Source organism: Chelon labrosus, assembly GCF_963514085.1.
Source record: "Chelon labrosus genome assembly, chromosome: 7".
Taxonomy (NCBI): Eukaryota; Metazoa; Chordata; class Actinopteri; order Mugiliformes; family Mugilidae; genus Chelon; species Chelon labrosus.
In genome coordinates this window covers 25,865,345-25,883,138 of record NC_140343.1, presented here as the reverse complement: position 1 = coordinate 25,883,138, position 17,794 = coordinate 25,865,345, and the positions used below count along the sequence as shown (strand labels likewise).

General features: G+C 41.3%; 1 protein-coding gene across 1 annotated transcript; it reads left to right on the top strand.

Annotated features, from left to right (window-relative positions):
- The first annotated feature begins 3,013 nt into the window (after positions 1–3,013).
- tbxa2r (thromboxane A2 receptor) lies at positions 3,014–15,898 on the top strand. Its single transcript, XM_084547945.1, has 3 exons — positions 3,014–3,361; positions 8,763–9,647; positions 13,811–15,898. Exons 2-3 carry the CDS (start codon positions 8,853–8,855, stop codon positions 14,132–14,134), a joined length of 1,119 nt encoding a protein of 372 aa, XP_084404071.1. The 5' UTR covers positions 3,014–3,361; positions 8,763–8,852; the 3' UTR covers positions 14,135–15,898.
- Positions 15,899–17,794: the final 1,896 nt, after the last annotated feature.

Here is a 17,794-nt window from a genome sequence, read left to right as displayed (position 1 = left end):
TGTGTCGTACTTCAGAGCTTCAGGTAGTGTGTTTTACTTTGGTGTTACATTACCTTTTTTTTTTTTTTTTTTTAATCATGTCATCATCATACATAATAAATAAATGCCAGGAAATAAAGAAGTATTAAGGTAAAAAGCAAGTATTCATTACTGGGTCCCTGTATAGAATTACTATATGCAAACAAGCATGTAGTACATCGTGGAAGGGAAACGTATACTTGCATTACATCTGTGCATATAATCAATATAGATCATACATTCTCCATATGGCATACTCAAACATGAAGCTGCAAGGCAGTGATACCCCATATTATAAATATAGGAATTTTAGTCCCTGGGCACTGGTGTCTACTGCTACAAAAATTGGTGGTGGCATATTGGCCCTAAATTTAGAGACAGAGGAATAATTCTCCTCATCCTTTTCAAGAAGTGCAGCACACACCAGACAAATATGAGGTTATGGGGGGTCATCTTGCGACTTGAGACTGGAGCCACACGGAGCCGCAATATCGATGACATGCCAACATTTCTGCCAGACTCAGATTAATTAATACTACGCTCTGCTCTACCGCCACCAGTTGCAGGGAAATGTTGCAATATACACTGTACTTATTTCTTTATTATTTCTTTATTAATTTTTTTCCTTCTCTCACAGTCCTACGGGACCACTTCATTGTGTACTTTAGTGCTTTAGTTTGGCCCATGTCCCATCCACTAACATGGAGGAGGTGGAGTTCATGGCCTATACTGCAGCCAGTCACCAGGGGGAGCTCTACTTGCTTTGGCTTCACTTTTGAGGAGCTCTTCTGCTTTCCATCCATAACCAACTATCAAACCTTTTTCAAGGCTGGGTTAACATGCCCAAAGCAAAAGTTTGGTGGGAGGAATACACCTACTTTAGGAAACTTAATGAGAGACTTCTATCAACAGGTGTTTGGATTTGCACAAATATCTGCAAATGCTTTCCCAAACTGTGGTTTAATCAGATTCTTATTATTATAATACTTCTTGTATTTGTTTGTCTTTCCTGTCCTTGTTATTATCTGCTTCACTTAACAAGTGAAATGTACATGTACAACATTACAGTGTGACATTAAGGCTGGCCAGATTATAACTAAGATCTCAGCGCTGGTAATGGGTGGAGAAATTGCGGTGATGTCTTACTGATAATGGCACAACACTCCATCTCTGTCATTCTTGTTTGCATTTTTGCTGAAACTCTCATGTTGTCGTCACTGGATAACATCCAGATTGTGAGTTTATCATTTACTCCCATGCTTTTATCAGGAAGAAGAACGCCTGAGGCCAATGGTTCTTGCAATGGGGGTCAATCTAGTTGTGTTGCAAGCTGAAAAATTCTCTTAGTTTTCTGTTCTTCTAATGCATAAAACAGCACCTTCACCACAACTGACAAAATGGGTGATATTCTCCAGTAGCCTATCAGTTGTTAAACTTTGTGTCTAGAAAGTAGTTCATATACAAAGAGCACTATAACTCCAGGAAGTGAGTGCATCCAACTTCAACGAAAACTCGTCATTAGCACGCAGTTCCCTCTATGGTGGTACAGGGGTGCATTAGTGCACATGGCTTGGGTAACATGTGCATTTGTGAAAGCAGCAATTCCTTTGGAGCATATACACCGATCTGCCACAACATTAAAACCACTGACAGGAGAAGTAAATAACATTGACCATCTTGTGACAATTCAATGTTCTGCTGGGAAACTTTTGGACCTGGCATTCATGTGGATGTTACTTAGACATGTAGCACCCACCTAGACCAGACCAGGCACCCCCACCCCATAGCAATGACACTCCTTGATGGCAGCAGCCATCCCCAGCAGGATGCAGTCTGACACAGACACACACACAATAACGGTTAAGAAACAACTCAAAAAAACATGACAAACAGCACGAGGTGTTGACCTGGCCTCCAAATTCACTAGATCCCAAACTGATCAAGTATCTGAGGGATGATCCACAGAAGCCCCTACCGTCAACCACCACAGGACACCCTCAGAAGGCTTGTGTCCATTCTCTGATGAGTCAGTTTTCGAGACACAAGAGAGACTTACACATGTTATGCCTGATCGGTGTAGGATTTAGAGCGGCATTTGATGCTGTCCATACGATATCATTCTCAGGCCTTGCTTATTTCAGGAAGACAAAGACAAACCTCATTCTGCCCTGCCAATGCTAAACTGGTCTGCTGGTAGTCCAGATCTATTATCCACTGAAAACATTTGGCACATTACGAAACAAAATACATGACAGTGGAGCCCTCTTGAACAGCTATGATCCTATATCAAGCAGGAATGAGAAAACCTTTTGCTTTGAAAACTACAGCAGCTGATCTCCTGAGTTCCCAGACACTTACAGCGTGTTGCTCCAGTTGTAATTTTTAGAAACAGGGTTGCAAAACTGTTTACTGACACATAGTTTCCAGACAAAGGGCCAGAATATTTCAGGTTCAGTGCACATCTGTGAGCGACCAACTAGTAACTGTGAAGTATCATTATTGATTCAGTTCATTTTCATTGTAACCTAACCGATTCACTGGCCTTTTCTTAGCTGAAAGCAGTCACGATCCACATCTGCAGTGCATATGTGTAACTGAGTGAGTTCTATAAACTGTGTACAAGCCCTTTTCTGTTTAAAACTTCAAACATATACTGATTCCACTAAGACTTTCATTGTCCACGTATGTCCGGCACCGGATTAGTCTTGAATCTGGTTGGTGGAATTGTAGGAGGTTGATAAGATCCTGTCAGCTTTATTTTTTTCCTGAACATTTAAGGCACTGTAGTTGTACTTACTCATTTGTGTCTCATGAAAAATGTTGTTAACAGGTTTTCCATGCACCCCCCACCCACCTACACTTCCCCATCACATACACTCACATAAAATTAAAAAGAATTTATAAACAAACAGGAGACGATTTCCACCTCTGCACTACCTACTAGCTCCGGTATGATGCCTGATGACGTCTCTCTGATGTTCATTCCCTTGCCTAAAAATGCAGAGTTGTGTCTGCTCAGAGCCCTTCCCCTTTGTCATCCGGGGAGGAGTGAACAGAGTAAAAGGAAGCGTGACTGGAGGGGTACAGATTAGTATCAGAGCAGCTTTTGGAGAGCACACAGCTGGAGAAAGAGAGCGGAGACAACCCAGTGTTACTGCTAACTTTCATGTGGGACTTCTTTTTCTTTTTCCATCAGATGGGGCTTGACGTGTGACATTCTTCCTACCTCTTCTTGTGATTATTTTTTCTGTTATTTATCCCAGAAGAGCAGAAAGTTGGGGTGGGAATGGAGTAGTTAAAACCTTGTAACCAAGCTGACTTGGTCCTTGAAAGCCCTTCTTTGGTAAGGAAAATCTTAATTACTCATATGACATTTGCCAACAGCATCTTTTTATCTTCATTGTGTGTATGTAAACTGCAGAATACTGACAAAAGACAGGAATTAGGAATGGATTTACATAGTAGGGGCTGTCATATTAGCCTCCTTTGTCCTGGTATATTTATTTTGATACAGGGTGATGTTATAGAATAGCAGGACAAATTGGGTTTATTGTATGATTCAAATTTGCTTGAAAACCATACCAACCATACCAAGAAACTATATGGTTTGTCATATTCAGTGGTTTAGATTCATTTTGTTGCAGTCCATTTGTAAATATTTGAAGTTTTAACTACAAATGAAATTAGGGCAAAAACATGCACTCATTGACATGGACTGCTACAACGTCGGAGGACGGTTTCACAGTCTCAAAGTCATTCCAAAATTTTACTCAACAAGGTAATGCACAAAAGTATTTATGGATTTATGGGTAATGCACACTCTTGTGCTCCTGTGTCAGTGGGTAATGCGTGACACCAACAAAGGCGAGGTTTTACTAGTCACCTTCCACTGATGGTACACATGTTCAAATGAAGCGCAGCTTGAACCCTTAGGGAGCATGTTGACTGATGATTTTTGGAAATGTTACAGAACCCTGTTTTTCACACAGTTGCAGAAAATGCGTGGTCTCTTCCAAAAGTAATGTTTCACGTCAAGGATATCTTGACAAAAACATTTTAGTCTCTCCGGTGAAATAATTCTTCCCTCTTTATACTTCTGGATAAACTAAATGTCAAAAGACAAAAGCCAAGTCAACATCTTTAAAGATTTCTTAAAGGACTTTGCAGTGAAGGTCCTCTAATGAGGTTCACAGCTAATGAACTGATCAGAATTGACACTTTTCAACAGCCTTTTGGTGCAAACAAATGGAACTGCACTTGGTTCCCTTTATTGTTGCGCTTTTGTGTCGGGTGGTCCAGCACGTGACCAGAGACATGCATTTAGGGTGGAAGAGTGTAAACCCGGTCATTTTACTTCCTTAATCGCCTCACATGCAGGCGGTAGAGAGCTAGACTATTAAGACGGGAGGCATGTGACAAATTTGAAAACGCAGTAGCATTTGGATTTGCACTTTAGCAAAAAACAAACCATCTATGAAGCAGAGTGCAGTGTTAGCAAAGAAAGGAAAGAACAGAGCAGTAGTTCCTATCATTACAGACCAAGCCACACTCACACTTTCTCCTCAGGAAGCCAGGCCACAGCAACTCAGCCCATAGAAATGTCACCACATAGTGATTTCCAGCTTCAGATGTGAAGTGCAAAAGGTTGCGCTGGAGCCATTCTTCAGCTGCTACACTACTAAGGCCATTTATTTGTCTCACGATTATTTCAGAATAATCTATCAATCAATAGAATAATAAGTTGATATTTTCATAAGTGTTTTCTAATTCAAACAAAAAAACATTCAAGGGGGTAATTATATTAATATATATAATTATAGTTATATTTATAGAACCACTAACTGATCGGAGTAGTTGTTGACTGTATTTCTGTGGAGTGACTTATCGATTAAACAACAGCAATTTTGCGTTTGGCCTTTTTGCACCACTTCAATATTCTTACTCTTGTACGTCAACCACATGATTACGTCTCTGTGGTTTTCCCTTTGGTTTTGAATATTAAAGCATTTTGTGGCCTTAGTGAAGCGATATTCAATATGATGTATTGATTGTGGATCAGGCACTTTTGGCTAATGGTACTTTCAAAAGATTTTCAAGGTTATGCAGGAGCAGGCGCCAGGCATCAATTGTCTCATCCCAGTTCTCCCTGAAGGCTAGGGAAGGACCAGATAATAGTGTAGTGAGCTTTTAGCATAGGAAGCAATAGGTTGTCTCGTTTCATGTATGTAATAGTAAATTAGATTAGAACCTAAAGTCTCCATCAAATGAAGGTAAAAATGCAAATATATAAACTGATCAGGCATAACATTATGACCAAAGTTGTGACTCATCAGAGAATGGGAATGGACCTTCGGAGTGTGTCCTGTGGTGTCTGGTAACATGATACATTACAGGATGGGTTGAGGGGAGGGGCCTCTGTAGATCAGGCTTGTTCCAGTGCATTCCACAGATACTTGATCAGTTTGGGATCTAGTGAATTCAGAGGCCAGGTCAACACCTTGTGCTGTTATTGATGTTTGTGTGCGTGTGTGTCTGTGTCAGTCTACATCCTGCTGGGGATGGCTGCTGCCATCAAGGAGTGTCATTGATATGGGGTGGGGGTGCCTGGTCTGGTCTAGGTGGGTGCTACATGTCTACATGTCCACATGAATGCCAGGTCCAAAAGTTTCCCAGCAGAACACTGAATTGTCACAATGGTCATGATGTTTTGCCAGATCGATGTATTTCCATACAACCTCCTGATTTAGATTTGTAGAGGTTGCGCAAGCTTTTTCTGTCTGAACAACTGCCAGACCTTTGTTCTCTGGCACACTAGAATTTAAGGCAATATAAAGATTTTTATGTAGACCGAGAGATATTTCCACACAGCTGGTAAACTTGTTGTTTCCCAGATGGCCAGGCACACTAAAAAGAAACACTTGTTTGGTGTTAAACAGTGACAAGTGTGTGACACATTAGACATGTGAAACTGTGCAATGCCGCTATAACCACTTACCTGTCCACACGTCATGAGCAATTATGCCAGAAGTTCATTTCACCTGAACACTGCAGAACAATTGTGATTGCAGGAACTGAAGAAAAAACTTAATGGTCCAAATATCCTGCTGCTTTTAACTAGAAGCCACTGAACTTTTTACCCTTTTTGTTTGATAGTGTGTCCTTTTTCCTTTGCTTGTGTTCAAGTACGCAAGCTAAACAATAGCCTGCAGGAAAATATCATCATGCACAGTTGGCAACACTTGTATGAAGGAAAATCCTGCATGAGCATTTTCATGACAAGATCTCCGGACATTCAAATGATATTTACTTCTCAATCACCACAATTCATCCATAGACTATCTTTCTAATATAAGTGGAATTCTTCATCCTATACCCATTGGTTGTTTTTAGTTTTCTACTGTATTTGCCGATGCAGTTTCATTCTGCCTTAAAGATAGATCTTGTCTTATCAGGAAAAACATGACACATACTTTGTATGACGTATGAGGTACTTACCCCCTACACAGTGATAAAATATGTGCCGGGATGTAACGCCTGCAGTTAGCATCTCTGCACTGAGATGCATCCTGTAAATTGTGAGCAAAGACAAGGTCAAGTGGCACTACTTCCGTGAACAGACTAAAGTTTTAGATTTTGTTTTAAAGTGAAACCCTTCAGGTGTCCATTTGAGAGAATACCTGTACACAATACATGATCAGCAATATCAACAGGCTGTACCTTGAAACTAAGATGTCATGGAGTATTTATGTCCCATATTGGATTTCGTTTCACTAATGTCCAAGACTTCTGCTTTCCTTGAAGCATGTCTCCTACACTTTGACTATCACAGACTACTAGGGATAACACCATAGACGAATGTCACTGTGTTTATTTCCTGTTGGTGTCTCTGTCATTCTCATGACCACATTTCCTGCCAGGATGTGCCCGCTCTTATACTTTGTGACTGTTTCAGTCTCTGTGTCACTCACTTCATTTATGTTCCATGTTTTCAATGTCTGCATGCGTGAGATTTATATACATGTTGTATTTGAGTTGTTACCTTTGCTTCTGGTTGGGCCATTCAAGAACAGTCACGGAGTTGTTCTGAAGCCACTCCTTCGTTATTTTAGTTGTGTGCTTAGGGTCATTGTCTTGTTGGAAGGTGAACCTTCGGCCCTGAGCACATTGGAAAAGGTTTTCGTCCAGGTTATCTCTGTACTTGGCTGCATTCATCTTTCCTTCAGTTGCAACCAGTCATCCTGTCCCTGCAGCTGAAAAACACCCCCACGGCATGATGCTGCCACCACCATGCTTCACTGTTGCGATTGCATTGGGCGTGTGATGAGCAGTGCCTGGTTTTCTCCACACATAATGCTTAGAATTAAGGCCAAAAAGTTCAATCTTGGTCTCACCAGGCCAGAGAATCTTATTTCGGATCTGGGAGTCATTCATGCGTTTTTTGGCAAACTCTATGTGGGCTTTCATGTGTCTTCCACTGAGGCTTCCGTTGGGCCATTCTGCCATAAAGCCCTGATTGGTGGAGGGCTGCAGTGATGGTTTACTTTCCAGAACTTTCTCCCATCTCCCCACTCCATCTCTGGAGCTCAGCCACAGTAATCTTTGAGTTGTTCTTTACCTCTCTCACCATGGCTCTTCTCTCTTTCTCTGCTCAGTTTGGCCGGATGCCCAGTTCTAGGAAGACTTCTGGTTGTCCCAAACATCTTCCATTTAAGGATTATGGAGGCCGCTGTGTTCTTAGGAACCTTAAGTGCAGCAGAAATTCTTCTGTAGCCGTGGCCAGATCTGTGCCTTGCCACAATTCTGTCTCTTGGGGCAGTTCCTTCGACCTCAAGATTCTCATTTGCTCTGACATCCACTGTGAGCTGTAAGATCTTATATAGACAGGTGTGTGCCTTTTCTAAGCAAGTCCACTCAATTTAATTAAACGCAGCTGGACTCCAATGAAGGTTTTCTTCTGATCCATTTTAAGGATGATCAGAAGAAATGGACAGCACCTGAGTTAAATATACGAGTGTCAGAGCAAAGGGTTTGAATACTTATGACCATGTGATATTTCAGTCCTTTTGAAATAATTTCTGCAATTTGCAAAAATGTCTACATTTCTGTTTTTCTGTCAAAACGGGATGCTGTGTGTACATTGATGAGGAAAAAATTAGCTTAAATGATTTTAGCAAAGGGCTGCAATCTAATAAAGAGTGAAATATTTAAGGGACTCTGAATACTTTCCGTACCCACCTTTCCAGGGTGTTTTGTTTAAAGGTCAGTGCTTGCTAAAACCCTGCAGCACATGTCCCTAGATGCAAATGAACATGTATGGATGGGTGAATAGAAGCCAACTTTCAGCACCATTTTAATAAAGACTTGAATAAACCTTATTAGACACTGTGAGTACAAGAATGTGTTGAGATTTGCCACATTTTGAGTGCGACTAACCAGCACTTTATAGTGGACTAAAAGCTTTTTTTGTGTGTGTCATCATCTTCTTCATCTTCTGTACCCGCTTATTCCTGTTAAGGGTTGCGGGGGTTTTGCTGGAGCCTATCCCAGCTGTCATCAGGCGAGAGGCGCGGTACACCCTGGACAGGTCGCCAGTCTATCGCAGGGCTTTGTGTGTGTCACCATTACTTATTTTGTATTGCATAGTCATTTTTAATATTTAATATCTAGTGCTGTCTGCCTTGCTGCAAGTCAAACTGGGTATTATGAAAATGTCCTGAAATTTAATTTCTCTGTTTGTTTTTTAGGTCAAAGGAAGAAATTGAATTCTTCTTATTTCCACTGTCTGCCTATCTCCGACTCATCTGAAATCAACAACAACACACCAGCTGACCACCATGAATGCCTCCGACGTGCCAGCTGCTAACTACACGCCACTCTGCTACTCCATCAACAGTCCTCCATTCACACCCCCGCCCCCCGGCGCAGCCCGCTACTCGTCCATCTTCAGTGCTGTGGGCCTAAGCTCCAATCTCATCGCCTTTATTGTACTCATCAACTCGTTCCGGAAGACACAGAGCCGCTCACGCTCTTTCTTCCTGATCTTCCTGGGCGGTCTTGTGGTCACAGACTTCATGGGTCTTCTGGTCACAGGCTCCATTGTTGTCTCCTTCTATGCCACAAATTTTAACTGGCGCCACTTAGACCCTGACTGCCACTTTTGCAACTTCATGGGTATGTCCATGGTGTTCTACGGACTGAGTCCCCTGCTGCTGGGTGCCACCATGGCCATCGAGCGCTTCATTGGCATCAATCGCCCTTTTGCACGCTCCACAAGCATGCCAAAGAGCCGGACAGTCTCCATGGTGCTGATGGTGTGGTTGTTTGCTGGCTCCATAGCTTTGTTACCTCTAATGGGTCTTGGGAGCTACCACATGCAGATACCTGGCTCCTGGTGTTTTTTCAACATCAGCTCAAAGGGAACCAACCTGGCCTTCTCCTTGATCTTCTCTCTGGTCGGGTTGATAAGCATCGCTGTGTCTTTTTTGCTGAACACAGTGAGTGTGGTGACCCTGATCAGGGTGTGCTGTGGACAGGACAGGAGCCAGCGTCGCAGAGACCATGAAGTCGAGATGATGGTGCAGCTTATCCTGATCATGCTCATCGGTTCCACCTGCTGGTGCCCCCTCCTGGTGAGTATGTGTGTGAGTGTGTAATAATATTTTTGTTTTTCGAAAAATGATAAATCAACCAAAGAAAATTCCTGACATTAAAATATTAAAAGTAATATGCAGCCTAATTTTGGAAATTTGAGTTGTAGTTAATAAATTCATTTGTGGATGCCTCTGGCATTAGTGAGAGTTGAGTAACATAGTTTTATTGTGTAGTCCTGTTGTAGTTTAGTATACGTTTCTATTTAAGTCCGAGCAACAGCAGCTTTAAAGGACCAATATGTAGGTGTTAGTGCCATCTACTGGTGACATTGCAGATTGCAACCAAGTGAATACAACATCTGTCTTCTGTGAACCTGAAACCAAAAACACAAAATGCTCTAGACCCAGATCCGTAGTCCATTCTGAGCTACTGTAGAAATGTAGCAGCTCAACATGGCAAGTTTTGTGGATGAGGTCCAGCTCGTTATGTTAATATAACTGACTCATTCTAAGCTAACCAAAACAATAATTCGCCCCCTACATAATAGACACTGACCTTTGAAGGATGTTATGGAGTGAAACAACATAATATCATTACAGATTATAAACTTATTTTGTCAAAAAGCCAACACATTTTGTATGACTTGCCTTTTTCCCATGGGGACCAACAAATGAACTGACTTAAAGCTGCAGAATAAATGGAGCTTTGTGGGCTTGTTAAACTGCTATTGGCCACCACGGGAAGGTCTCTGGCCCTATTTCAACCTGTGTAAGTGTGTGGGGGCCACTGTAACTGTAGTCTGTGGTCTGTGACAGTGTGTGTTGTGTGGAGATAAGACCAGTGGAAGACTGTGCCTTCTGTTGCAGACAGGAGGGAGAATATCTGTTCATCAGTCACTTCAGTTTTCTCCTATTAATCTTCACATTTTTTTGGTATTATAAGCACCCTTATTATTGGTAACGAAACACTTCGTGAATAGAAAAAAATATAGTACATTGCAAGGCCCTCATACTCTGTACACGAATTTCTCTATAAAAATGTTCCTCACATATGAAAGCAACCCACCATGACCATAACTCTTAAGGTTATCAGCACTGCTCTTCAGATGTTTTAAACTTAACAAAGCATCACAGCGTCCTAAATTAATATTTTCTGCTCCCCTCTCAAAAATATGCTTCATTTCTTCTTAGCAATGTATTCCAGACTAGCTGATCCGATTTGACTCTCCGGTCTCACCCTGGATCAAAGAGCTGCTTAACGCCCCACTTGAAATGACACATTTAAACTGAAGAGCATGATTACAACAATGCCTTTTAAGGTAAACCACTCTGTTTCAACTCCCACATGACAAAGCTGACTAACAGCTGGTCAGATGGGGCACTCAACACCTGCAAGAAATTGATGGTACATGGTAGACAAAGTCTTTTCTGCCTAACCTTCGACCCACGGTGCTCCTGTGGTGCAGAAATGTCAGTAGCATTGGTTGCTTTGGCTCTTCTGTGGCTTTGACTTTTACTACATTGTCATTCCAAAAAAGAAGTAATATTTTCTCCGCTGACTGAAGGTACTGTGTCAAGTACATAATTGCAGAAGCAACATCAAAGAGTCAACTTCATTTCTGTGCTTGTTCTTCCTTCCTTTTTGAAATCTTAAGGGGGATGGAGTGCCCTTTGATAAAAATAAAAAACAAAAACTCACTCATTGACATGATCATGATGAATGGGTCTGTGAAATTAAGAGAAAAGTTTAAAGCCCCTATGTGTTGAGTTATTTTGAGATCTTTCATATTATTTTGAAAATCCACGCAGCAGTCAATATATTACTGTCTGTTTGTTGCAGCATCTATCAGACTGTCATTTGTTGCCCTTAAATGGAGAACACTGCTGCTGAGAAACTCTGGTTGTCTAGAAGCAACTGAGGCCTTTTAACGTTCCAAGCAACAAAAGTTAAAAAAGTGTGGTTAGCTACATTGTCTGTGAGCCACTGCTCACTGGCATTGTTGGACATCATCATCCGGTTGAAAATTAACTGAGGAGACAAAAAATTCATAAATGGGTCACAGCATCACCGGAGCGTTAAAAAATGTTGAAGCAAGCAAAACTTTTATACACAGTGCATCGCACCCGTATTGACGCAACAAGTGTCTTACCTTTCGGTGGCCGAGAGAGGTCAATGCACTGCAACTTGAGAAAGCACATGCAAATAGACAAAACACAAACAAGTTGACATCACGTGCACTGCAAAAACACCTGTAAACACAGAAACGTGCTGCAAGAAGAGCATTCCACAACGAAATTGTTCCCAGGACCTTATGAAGTGTTGAACTGCCTAGGACTGGGTGCACCTTTTTTTCAAAGCTTTATGACTTTTGGAGTTGTTGATGTTGCCATTTGTGTGTTTGCTGGTGTTGGGAGTTTTTGTAGTGCAGCTGTTGTCATATGGATGAAATCGTTTTCTCAGTTTGCTTGTTTTTTCAAGCTGCATTGCCTTGAGTTCTTTCGGCCACTGTACTTACCATCCATCTCTGCCTTATATGAAAACTTAACCAAACAAATCTCAACTCCTGACTTTAATGAAAATGCCCACTTATGACGTGAATACCACAAGAGGAGACGATTCACATGGTCATTACCCCATTTGAAGGTAGCAACTTTTGATTCCGCCACCAAACTCTGCTTACACTGATGTGCTCATTTAAAAGCCCATATTGTTACACCTGACTGACAAAGTCCCTAATTAAACCACACGTTTTTCACAAGTCTCTTCTAACCTTAGTTGTGTGATACCCCGCACAGATAAATATTCTGATGAGCGTGGTGACTGCTGCTCCTGTTAGCAGTGAACGGCTTGTGTTCTTCATACGAATGGCCACCTGCAATCAGATATTTGACCCCTGGATATACATCATGTGTCAAGTGTCCCAGCTAAGGCGAGTAAAAAGTAAAACAAAAAACGTCCAGATGTTTCAACCATAGCACAGCTAACCCACAGTCACTGCTCACCCCATCATATTATGTTATTAAAGCTGTAGCTGGCGGGCTACATCAGCATGTTCTTAACACCTGCTAATGAAACTCATGGGAAGACTCATTTGTACATTACCATTTACACCATGTCTTGCAGCTTCCAAACTATCGCCCATAAGCTTACAGTACCTGGGAGCATGCTACATAGTGCAATTTGTGTACCATGTTGGTTTTACTGCTGGTATGTCCGCTTCGTTCCATACCTAGTCAGTTAATAAACATTTCACTGAAACAGTTTTGGCCCTTGTCAGGGCTTGTTTATTGCAATGGCTGTTTATTGAGACACAAGGGCAATAAACAATTATTTCATTTCCTGGAGCTAACCCAAATGGTTTCTCATCCAAACCATGAAAGCTTGCAGACTTTAACATTTTCTTTTGAGCAGAGCTGCAGAAATTCCTACTAATAAGACGTAAACAACAAGAAAATTGTTCAGACAAAGTAATTGTAATGCTCTGGAAAATGCAATCGGGCTACAGCAAGTTATCTACAGTCGAGGCTGTTTCATTCTCAAACCTCGGAACAGGCCATGTTCCCAGTAAGCACTACCTTAAATGCCACTGTTTTATTCCCTCAGACGGAGAAGCCACTAAGCTCTCCAGCACGCTGCAAAACTCTGATTCTGGAGTCGTTTCAGTCCCTGGAGCACCTCTGCATCTGAGAAAAGTTAGCCTGTGGTATACATTTCATCCCCAGAATTGCATGCAACAATTTTTAACGCTATGATGTGCATTTGGGTAACCTATCTGTTTTTTCTTCTTGCACTGCTTGGATGTAAACCACAGGAGAACAGAATTCTGACACCAGCTGAATTTTGAACAGACATTATAAGCAACACTAAGCCAATTTGTCATTCCTAAAGGAGCTTGTTAGCATGTTTTGCTCCCACAGGAGACTGTTGGGGTAATGCTAATAAGGCTATGCCTCACATAAAATGCTGTAGCTTAGCTAAAGCTGTTATAGCAGCCACTGCCTCAGGAGAGCCATGTCAAAATTAGCCTGGTCATTCTCTTGGAGGACGTAACACATGTGCATAATTAACCCATTTCATCTCCCTCCTCTCATTCCTTATTTCTAATCTCGTCTTCCAACTTATTTCAACTGTGATTCATTCACTTCTTTCCTGTTTTTCATCATCTCCTATCCTGTCCCTTCACCAATCCCTTCACCACTAGGTCTTCATTGCGCAAACTGTGCTGTCCGGAAGTCCTCTCCAGGTCAGATCCCTACTGCTCTGGCTACGCTTTGCCACCTGTAACCAGATCCTGGACCCATGGGTGTACATCCTGTTTCGAAGGGCTGTTCTCAAGAAAGTCTACCCCCGACGCGACTGGTCCCGTAGCTCCATCATGACACTTTACCCATCTTTCAGCGAGACCGTCCGCAGGTTCACGCGAGCTTCACTCGGGAGCAACATGGGCTCAGGTGAAGCAGAAGAGACTGAGAAATCGAATGCAACACCAACATCTACATTGAAGACACCACCTCCTTCTCCATGATCGATTGGATGTGAGTTTGAGTTGCCTCCAACTGAGGGACGTCGTTAGGGTCACAGAATGTATTTGGCTGTTCCCACTCTGATGAGTTTTCATGTCGAATGGGACCAGAGTTGCAGGATTACGCCAATAATCTGCATGGATTGAAGCATGTTATGCTGTGGCATATATTTGAAATGTTTTGTAGGATCAGTAATGACACTTTAATTTAGAGCAGTTCACTGGGTGCAGCCATCAAATCTGTAATCTGTAATCTGTAAGGCACCTTTGAAGTTTTCTACAAGTACTTGTTTTTCTAGACAGACCAAAGTACGTCATAAGTGCTTTTATGATATTAGAGTATTTAAACTTCACGTTACAGTAGACAGGGCCACTTATTCAGGTGCTTAATGTTGTGACTTTTAAGCACATATACACAAAGTATTTAGCTTATTTTGGAGGAACTCTTGAAAAGCATCAATCACTGACAACTGACTTCTGATCTTGTACTCATGCAGTACAGTTTCTATTTTTATTGCTAAGTAGGCAATATTATATGCTATACATATATATCTGTACATAAAACTGTTCTTTATACTGTTAATTTAAAAACACCTATAGTGCAACGGAACAAGTTTCCATATAAAAAAACTGAAAATAAACGATGCTAATGTTTCTCAAAATTACAGATCTTTCATTTTCATTCAATTTATTGATATTCCCTGAGTGGCATTTTCTGCTTTACTCTCCGTGCTTGTCTGTCATATGAAGACAAGGCGTATGTAGACAGGGGATATCACTTTACAATCATGGAAATGAAGTGTCCCTAATTACAATAATTGAGACAGTTTTTCTTGCTAAACTTCTGAAATTTGATCTTAATTGTAATGTTTCCAATGTATTATGTTGCGTGAGAGGTGACAGTAACTAAATGAAGAGGTTAAAACCCAAAACTGCTTTTTAAAAAGCCTGATGTTGAGGACAGATACTTTGAGTTTTAGGTTTCCTGTTTTCTAGACAGTATCAGCTAACACAGAGTACGATAGTCAAAGTCAAAGTCAAAGTCAGCTTTATTGTCAATTCTGACATGTGCAACACATAACAGGATTGAAATTTCTTTCCTCAAAGGCCTACGGTGCAGCAACTTAAACACAAAATGTACAAATATGAAATGTAAAAATACTAATCTATTACTTGTTTCAAAAGCAATATCACCACTTCTGTTACCACTTGGATTTGCTTTACCCATCTGTGAGATTATTACATTGAATGTAAAATGCATGTGCGCTGCTCAGTTAAATGGAAAAAGGAACGTTTGAAGGAAAATAAGTTAAGGAAGGTTAAGTGAGAAATACATGAAAAACAGGCAACTCAGCTATGGATTTCGGGTTTAGTTAAAAGAAAAAAGTTTATGCGAGAAGTGATTTATGTTACCAGTATTTGCACATTGCATAATTTATACAATGCCATTATAAACTGAGCTAAACAGTTTTTACCTTTTATTTGGGCTATCAAGAGTGTAATATTCACACGGATCCTACGGATAAATTGCATTGCATTTTCACTCATGTCCATCACTGAACAAATAATTGAACGAATCACAGCTGATGGCTGAGATGTGATTGTCTTAACTCGCTAGCTGCATTGTCTGATGAAAAGGAAATGTAAGTGATGAATGAGCTCGGCGTAAATGACGTGCTTGTACATACGAATAAAAGATTAGTGAAATACAGAAAACTCTTTTTGAAATGGTCTTTTCTGTTAAACACACATGCAGGCTTGACAACTATGACTTTAACCATTTTACTTACATGGAAAATATGCCATACATTGTTAGGTCTTCATAAAGAGATGCAATCATATACAAAATGTCCAAACCAAACATCACTATCCGACGATGAGCACTGACATAGCTCAAACTGTGTAGCCAGATGATGGGAAATTTAGCTGAGTGTTCAGTTGCTCGTATACAGGTATCTAGGCAACGAAATGATAGTATACCTGTTCAGCGAGTAGTTTGAGGCTTCCTGCTTTTCACAGTATAAATAGTCTCAAATGGAGACCCAAAGAAAGAGAAACACACCGAAACTAAGAGCAGTGATATTATAGGGAAAGCTATAACAAACCAGTGTATCATGTTCACACTCTCTCTCTCTGGAATAAACTTTCTTGGAAACATGACAGAAGTTTATTGCAACTGTGATGCCACCTTATTTTAATATTAATGAGCAGGTAGACTTTCCTTTTATTTTTTAGACAAAATTCATTCATTCATTTTCCCGCTTGTCCCATTGATGATAGCAGAGGGATTGGAGCTTATCCCAGCTGTCATTGGGCAAGAGGCAGGGTACACCCTGGATTAGAGGTTGTGCTGATTAGTTGACTTTACTGCTGTGCAATGATTCTTTAAGCAGGAAGTCGACTAGTCACCAATCACGTGGCAATAACAACATTGACATCTCCGAGAAGACAGGTGAGGTGCCCAGTGGGTCACTGCACCAAACTAGCAGCGGTCCATCGAGTGTGTGGAAAAAGCACCTGAAGGGCATCCGTTAATGCTAGCAGAGGAGCAGTCCAAATCCTCTCAACGTCAGTCAATTAACAACTTCACCAAACGTCCTGCGATAACAGAGAGAAGGAGGCTGAAAAGTCAACACTTTTCTGGTAAATTTCATTGTCGAAGTTATTAGACCTTTAGCTGCTATACACGGAAAAGGAGAAATACGCTGTGAAGCACTATTAAATGCTATTGACGGTGCCGATTTATATAGGCTATACATATCTGCAGTGCATAGTATTGATAAGCTCATGTGTTTATCTTCACATGTTCTATTAGCTGACATTATTATTGTGGTTGTAGAGCGTGTTTTTTTGCCCTTGATGTCAGTGAATGCACCATGCGAGAGATATGGGGCAGCTGTGGCTCTGTAGGTAGAGCGGGTTGTCCATGAACCAGAGGGTTAGCGGTTCGATCCCCGGAATGTGCCACATGCCGAGGTGTCCTTGAGCAAGACACTGAACCCCCAGTTGCTCCCAGTGCGTGGCACTGGTGTGTGAATGTGTGAGCGAATGGGTAGATGTGACTGTAAAGCGCTTTGAGTACCAATAGGTAGAAAAGTGCTATATAAAAGCAAGGCCATTTCCCATATAAGTTATTAGTTTTCCGAATGAGAGCCGCGTATTACAAGTGCCACACTGTTTATGGCATTGCCGTGGGCTATGGCCAACAGTAGCCCATGTTCAAGCTTCAATAAACTTGCAGAAAAGCCTCCGTAGTATGAATACATACTACAATATGTTTGCAGGTCAAGAATAAAGATTTCATTGTTGCAAAGCATTACTATGTACTGTGGTTTTATGAGTGACGTCATCTGCGACTAGTCGATGATGACTTGACTTTCGTCACGTAAGCAATTTCCCTTGTGGATGAATAAAGTTTATCTAAGTCTAAGTCTAAGTCTAAAAGTCGACTTTAAAAAACTGTAGGTTGTTTAACCCCTACCATCAACAGGTCGTCAGTCTATCACAGGGCTAACACAGAGAGGCAAGAACCAACAATTAACCTAACGAGCATGTCTTTGGACGGTGGGAGGAAGCTGGAGTACCCAGAGAGAACCCACGCAGACACAGGGAGAACAGAACACATACAGGCCCCAGCTGACCACAACCTTCTTGCTGTGAGGC